This window comes from Sardina pilchardus, chromosome 7 (assembly GCF_963854185.1).
Source record: "Sardina pilchardus chromosome 7, fSarPil1.1, whole genome shotgun sequence".
Lineage (NCBI taxonomy): Eukaryota > Metazoa > Chordata > Actinopteri > Clupeiformes > Clupeidae > Sardina > Sardina pilchardus.
In genome coordinates this window covers 14,395,228-14,402,727 of record NC_085000.1, presented here as the reverse complement: position 1 = coordinate 14,402,727, position 7,500 = coordinate 14,395,228, and the positions used below count along the sequence as shown (strand labels likewise).

Genomic DNA, 7,500 nt, shown 5'->3' with positions numbered 1-7,500 from the left:
GAAGTCAGATATATTTTAGCATTTGATTATACTTTGCAACGTATCTGCATTGATTTTGAACATTTAAGCCACAAACCCTAGAAACAGATACACATGATTTGTAGTATCTTCCCAAGCTATTTACAGTACCGTATTACATTGAGTGTAAATATCTAGTGTATTTGTCATGCTGGTTATTCCATTGAGTATAAATATCTAGTGTATTTGTCATGTTTGGCTGAAGGGTTTTTCCCGTTCTGATATGTGTTGGCTAGAGAGAGACCTTTCCTCAGTGTGTGCTCGTGCCAGGCAGCTAATAGTGAGAAGGGGAATAATAGCTTCTCTGAAACGCTTCGGAGATGCACATCACCAAAGTGCCTCCACCACAATTACACAAGTCCAACAACACGGCAGGCAAGCAGCAGTTGCTATGCAACAAAGAACAGCACTCTGCAAAGGCAGAGCTGGAACCCTGAGGCCTCTGGTGAGGGAGTGAGAGGGTGAGAGTGGGAGAGTGTGTGTGTGTGGGGGGGGGGGGGGGGGGGGGGGGAGTGTGTGTGTTTGGGGTGAGGAGTGATAGTGGGGGAGTGTGTGTGTGGGGGTGAGAGTGGGAGAGTGTGTGTGTGTGTGTTTGTGTGTGTGTGTGTGGGGGGGGTGAGGAGTGATAGTGGGGGAGTGTGTGTGTGTGTGGGGTGAGGAGTGATAGTGGGGGAGTGTGTGTGGGGGGGTGAGTGGGAGAGTGTGTGTGTGTTTGTGTGTGTGTGTGTGTGTGTGTGAGGTGAGGAGTGATAGTGGGGGAGTGTGTGTGTGTGTGTGTGGTGAGGAGTGATAGTGGGGGAGTGTGTGTGAGAGTGGGAGAGTGTGTGTGTGTGTGGGGGGGGGGGGTGAGAGTGAGGAGTCTGGGAGAGAGTGGGGGTGAGAGAGTGAGGGGATGTGATAGTGTGTGTGGGGGGGGTGAGAGAGTTAGGAGTCTGGGAGGGTGGGGGTAGAGGGTGAGAAGTGGGAGAGGGTGCAGGGAGTGGGTATGTGTGGGGGAGGGGGGGTGAAAGGGTGAGAGTGAGGAAGTGAGGAATGTGGAGGGAGAGGGTGAGAGTGATGGGGTAAAGGGTGAGGGAATGAAAGGGTGAGTGTGAGAGGAGTTAGGGGGTAAAAGAATGGGGGGTGAGAGGAGGAGTGGGTGGGTGAGTGAGGAGTGGGTGGGTTTCCCTTTAAACTGAAAATAAACTAACCTAACTTGCATGCCTAGTTAGCGCTTCAGCTAAATTCTACTGAGCACCACACCAGCATCTTCAGCTAAATAAAGCACTATTTTGCTACTAATAAAGTAGCTAATTTTACCATTCAATGCACTTGATCACATTCCCATATTTTACCAAAGTGGTGTTGCGTGTGGATATGGTGTGTTTGTATTGTGTGTTTGTATTGTGTTTGTTGGTCCCATCCTCTCTCTGTGTGACGGCTGTTGATGTGAGCTCACGGCGCTGCCGAGCGGCGATCACCTGTGGTGAAGATTAGTAGGCTGGGATGAGGTGACGCCACGCCACGTGAAGGAACATGCTGACAGTCTTGAGATGTGTTGTGTCTCTGTGTGTGTGTGTGTGTGTGTGTGTGCTGACAGTGACTATGGGGATGTGCGAGTCTGGTGCGTGTGTGTTAGTGTGTGTGTGTGCGAGTGTGTGTGCTGACAGTGACTATGGGGATGTGTGAGTCTGGTGTGTGTGTGTGTGTGTGTGTGTGTGTGTGCTGACTGTGACTATGGGGATGTGTGAGTCTGGCGTGTGTGTGTGTGTGTGTGTGTGTGTGTGTGTGTGTGTGTGCGCTGACAGTGACTATGCGAATGTGCGAGTCTGGTGCACTCGCTAAAAATACTCTGCAGCGCCAAACCTGCACTCCACATACAGTACCCCCCTGGAGTCTGAATCAACGCTGTTTATATAATTAGACTGTGTGTGTGTGTGTGTGTGTGTGTGTGTGTGTGTGTACTGTACGAGTGAGCATGTGTCTGTGTGTGTGTGTGTGTGTGTGTGTGTGTGTGTGTGTGTGTGTGTGTGTGAGTGTGAGTGTGAGTGTGTGAGAGTGTGTGTTTGTGTGTGTGTGTGAGAGAGTGCGAGAGTGTGTGTGTGACTGCATCTCTCTGTGTGTGCGTGTGTGTATGGGTGTGTGTGTATGTGTGGGTGTGAGTGAGTGTGTGTGTGTGTGTGTGAGTGTGAGTGTGAGTGTGAGGGTGAGTGTCAGCACACTGACGTGGATGAGCAAGGCTGTGTTTGCCGCATGTTACGGCTTCCTTTAACACCCACTGAAATTCTAAAAAGGGACATTTTCTCCCACCCCCGCTCCCACTCTTCTCTCTGTCTTTCCACTGCTCCCTCTCTCCATCCCTCCCTCCACCCCTCTCTCTCTCTCTCTCTCTCTCTCTCTCTCTATCTCTCTCTCTATCCATCTCCCTCTCTCTACTGCTCCCTCTCTCCATCCCTCCCTCCATCTCTCTCTCTCTCTCTCTCTCTCTCTCTCTCTCTCTCTCTCTCTCTCTCTATCTCTCTCCCTCTCTCCATCCCTCTCTCCTTCTCTCTCTCTCACTCTCTCTCCATCCCTCTCTCCACCCCCCCTCTCTCTCTCTCCATCCCTCTCCATCTCTCTCTCTCTCTCTCTCTCTCTCTCTCTCTCTCTCTCTCCACCCCTCTCTACATCTCTCTATCTCAGCATCTGCTCTATTTTACTGAGAGTCTGTGCTGTCCTGGATCTTGTGCTCTTGTGTTCGGGACCAGTCGTTTATCTTTGTAGACTGTCCTCTCTGACGACTCCCCTGTCTGTTTCTGTGTCATGTGTCCTCTGAAGCGATGTCTCACACACACACACACACACACACACACACACACACACACACACACACACACACACACACACAGACACACACAGACACACACACAGCTAACTCCCTACAACACCTGCTGCTCCCAGACCCGCCAAGCTCAGGTCATTCTCAGTGTCTTTCACACACACACACACACACACACACACAGACACACACGCTCCCCTAAAGCGTTCCCTCATACACACACACACACTCACACACACACACACACACACACACACACACACACACACACACACACACTGCTGTATTGCTCTACTGTACATGTAAATGTTGGAACGACAATAAAGATCCCTGAATCTTTGAATCCTCTCACCTCATCTATGTAATCTCTCTCTCTCTCTCTCTCTCTCTCTCTCTCTCTCTCTCTCTCTCTCTCTCTCTCTCTCTTCTCTCTCTCTCTCTACCTCTCAAATTCAAATTCAAATTCAAAGGAGCTTTATTGGCATGACTCAAATAAGCAGTGTTGCCAAAGCTGACATATTACAAAAACAAACAGATACAAAATCTGTTTGGGGTGGAGTGGAAACAAATGAAACTTATAGGAACTATTTTTAGAATAGGTAAATGAAAGGAAAGGAAACTTAAATAATTAGAAAAAAAATAGTAATAATAATATCATTTAAAAAAAGATATTGTCAACATGCTACCATGTACTTTGCCACATTATCAAGAGTCACTCACTTCCTCATTTTGTGACAGTCTGACACGTATTGTGCTGCTAGACTAATACAGTCTCTGTGCTCTCCTAATATATATGGGAGTTTCTCTTCATTTCCCAATAGGTGAAATTGAGGTGAAACTTGTGTGAATTGTTCGAAAAACTGGCCTCTAATAGAGGCATATTTGTTACATTTGGTTAGAAAATGTAGCTCATCCTCCACTGCTCCCTCATTACAATGTAGACAAAGTCTTTCTTCCCTTGGAAGCCAGATCTGTCTGTGTCTTCCAGTCTCTATGGCCAGCGAGTGGTCACTAATTCTGTTATTTGTTTTCTTTGTTTAAATTCTTTAATTTCTGTAAGATAGGGTGCCAATTCATAATTCTTTTTAATTTTTTGAAAACAGTTCAATTTAGTAGAATGCTCAATTTCGTTCAGCCAATATTGGAAATACTCTTCTTTTGTTTCTTTTTCGATTAGTTTTATTTTTGCCTTTGTCATTTCCGTTTCATTCAGATTATGTTTAGTTTTCAGATAACTGAAAGGGTCTCTCTCTGGGTGTTTTCCCCTCTGTAGGAGAGCATTATAATGACATTTGTCTTGGTTAGATATAAGATGATGGTAAAATTTGCATGCCCTTTTATTTATATCAGTCAGTAGGGGGAATCTTCCTAGTTCTGCTCTGCAGGCAAGATTGGAGGCATTTCTATGTACTCCAAGGGTGTTTTTGCAAAATTCAAGATGAAATGTCTCTGCTGCGTTTTTGTCCCAAGAGACATAATTGTGTTGGTACTTGATGCCCCAAATTTCACTTCCATATAAAAGGATGGGCTTGATGGTTGAGTCGAAAATGTTCAGCCACAGTCTAACTGGTCTCTCTCTCTCTCTCACTTACTCACACTCACACTCACTCACACACACACACACACACACACACACATACACACACACACACACACACACACACACACACACACACACACACACACACACACACACACACACAGCTCAGTGGCAGGCCTTTTTAACCAACATCACAACCCCCTTTGTTGGCCTCGAGCCCAAACTTACACAAACTTTTCTCAACTTTTCTTGGCCTGGTGCATCCAGAGGGTTTGTTGCACACACACACACACACACACACACACACTTCAGAGGAAGACTCTCACCCTGCTGCGGCCTGTGTGTGTGTGTGTGTGTGTGTGTGTGTGTGTGTGTGTGTGTGTGTGTGTGTGTGTGTGTGTGTGTGTGTGTGTGAGAGTGAAAGAGAGGTTTGCACTGTGTATGTGTGCAGCTTCCAGTGAGAGGCAGCTGTAAGGGTTCAGCATGGCCAGGCTTGCATCAGTCACTTCAGAGAGAAGTGTGTGTGTGTGTGTGTGTGTGTGTGTGTGTGTGTGTGTGTGTGTGTGTGTGTGTGTGTGTGTGTGTGTGTGTGTGTGTGTGTGTGTGTGTGTGTGTGAGTGTCTGTGTGTGAGTGTATGTGTGTTTGAGTGCATATTGTAGGATGATTGGTTTTCTTGTGTGGGTTTCTTGGTGTTTATTTGTATGTGGGTTTGTGTGTATGTGCATGCAAATGCTGGTGTGTGTGTGTGTATGTGTGTGTGTGTGTGTTTGTGTGTGTGTGTGTGTGTGTGTGTGTGTGTGTGTGTGTGTGTGTGTGTGTGTGTGTGTGTGTGTGTGTGAGAGAGAGCATAATGCAGGCTGACAATCTTTAGTGTGATCTGTGTGTATGTCTGTGTATGTATGCTGGTGTGTGTGTGTGTGAGTGTGTGTGTGTGTGTGTGTGTGTGTGTGTGTGTGTGTGTGTGTGTGTGTGTGTGTGTGTGTGTGTGTGTGTGTGTGTGAGTGATGTGTGTGTATGCTGGTGTGTGTGTGTGTGTGTGTGTGTGTGTGTGTGTGTGTGTGTGATTAGTGTGTGTGTGTGTGTGTGTGTGTGACCTCTCCCCTCTCTCACGGCCCTCCCGGTGCCATGTGTGGGTGTGAGGGGAGCAGGGGTGGCTGAGCTGGAGGATCTACAGTACAGTATGCTGCTGCACTATTGACTGGAGCAACACAGCATGTGGAAGCCAGAGGACATCCTCTCCTCTCCTCTCTTCTCCTCTCACCTCTCCTCCTCCTTTCTTCTCCTCTCCTCTCACCATCTCCTTCTCCTCCTCGTCCTCCTCCTCTCATCCTCTCCTCTCTTCTCCTCTCCTCTCACCTCTCCTCCTCCTTTCTTCTCATCTCCTCTCACCATCTCCTCCTCCTCGTCCTCCTCCTCTCATCCTCTCCTCTCTTCTCCTCTCCTCTCACCTCTCCTCCTCCTTTCTTCTCCTCCCCTCTCACCATCTCCTCCTCCTCCTCTCATGTCCTCGTCCTCCTCCTCCTCTCATCCTCTCCTCTCCTCCTCCTTTCTTCTCCTCTCCTCTCACCATCTCCTCCCCATCTCACCATCCCCTCTCATCTCTTCTCCTCTCATCTCCTCCTCCTTTCTTCTCCTCTCCTCTCATCTCTTCCTCCCCTCTTTTCCTCTCATCTCTCTTTTCTCATCTCCTCCTCCTTTCTTCTCTCATCTCCTCTCTTCTCCTCTCCTGACCATCTCCTCCTCTCCTCTCATCTCTTCTCCTCTCATCTCCTCCTCCTCTCTTTTCCTCTCATCTCTCTTCTCTCTTCTCCTCTCATCTCCTCTCTCCTTTCTCATCTCCTCCTGTCTCCTCTCCTCTTTTCTCCTACTCACCTCTCCTCTCCTCTCCTTTCCTCTCCTCCTTTCCCTTCTCCTCTCATCTCTCTCCTCCACTCCTCTACTCTCTCCCTCTCTCTCCTTTCCTCTTTTCTCCTCTCCTTTCCTCCAGTGTTCCTTTCCCCTCCACTCCTGTGTGTGTGTGTGTGTGTGTGTGTGTGTGTGTGTGTGTGTGTGTGTGTGTGTGTGTGTGTGTGAACACATATGAACACATATTGAGTTGATGAGGTGTTTGTATCTATAGATTGTGTGTGTATCTGCTTGTAACACACACATACATACACACACACACACATGTCTGACTGTCTGATGCCTTGCTCTCTCTCCAGCTTCCAGCCGCCAGGCCCCATGTCCCCAGGTATGGCCTGTGAGATGGAGGCTGTGTTCAAACCAGTGGTGAGTACCCTTGCCCTGGTCTTGCCCTTCACTTGCCCTTCACTTGCCCTTCACTTGCCCCTCACTTGCCCTTCACTTGCCATGGTCTTGCCCTTCACTTGCCCTGGTCTTGCCCCTCACTTGCCCTGGTCTTGCCCTTCACTTGCCCTGGTCTTGCCCTTCACTTGTCCTGGTCTTGCCCCTCACTTGCCCTGGTCTTGCCCTGGTCTTGCCCTTCACTTGCCCTGGTCTTGCCCCTCACTTGCCCTGGTCTTGCCCCTCACTTGCCCCTCACTTGCCCTGGTCTTGCCCTTCACTTGCCCTGGTCTTGCCCTTCACTTGCCCTGGTCTTGCCCCTCACTTGCCCTGGTCTTGCCCCTCACTTGCCCTTCACTTGCCCCTCACTTGCCCTGGTCTTGCCCCTCACTTGCCCCTCACTTGCCCTGGTCTTGCCCCTCACTTGCCCTGGTCTTGCCCTGGTCTTGCCCCTCACTTGCCCTGGTCTTGCCCCTCACTTGCCCTGGTCTTGCCCCTCACTTGCCCTTCACTTGCCCCTCACTTGCCCTGGTCTTGCCCTTCACTTGCCCTGGTCTTGCCCCTCACTTGCCCTGGTCTTGCCCTTCACTTGCCCTGGTCTTGCCCTTCACTTGCCCTTCACTTGCCCTGGTCTTGCCCTTCACTTGCCCTGGTCTTGCCCCTCACTTGCCCTGGTCTTGCCCCTCGCTTGCCCCTCACTTGCCCTGGTCTTGCCCCTCACTTGCCCTGGTCTTGCCCTGGTCTTGCCCCTCACTTGCCCTGGTCTTGCCCCTCACTTGCCCTGGTCTTGCCCCTCACTTGCCCTTCACTTGCCCCTCACTTGCCCTGGTCTTGCCCTTCACTTGCCCCTCACTTGCC

General features: G+C 49.5%; 1 protein-coding gene across 1 annotated transcript in view; it reads left to right on the top strand.

Annotated features, from left to right (window-relative positions):
• The window catches only part of LOC134087022 (cilia- and flagella-associated protein 74-like), a 32,370-nt gene that overhangs the window by 19,458 nt on the left and 5,412 nt on the right, over positions 1-7,500 (top strand). Inside the window, exon 15 of the mRNA XM_062540221.1 lies at positions 6,561-6,627. Within this exon, the coding sequence (XP_062396205.1) occupies positions 6,561-6,627 (67 nt within the window). The remainder of the gene's footprint in view (positions 1-6,560; positions 6,628-7,500) is intronic.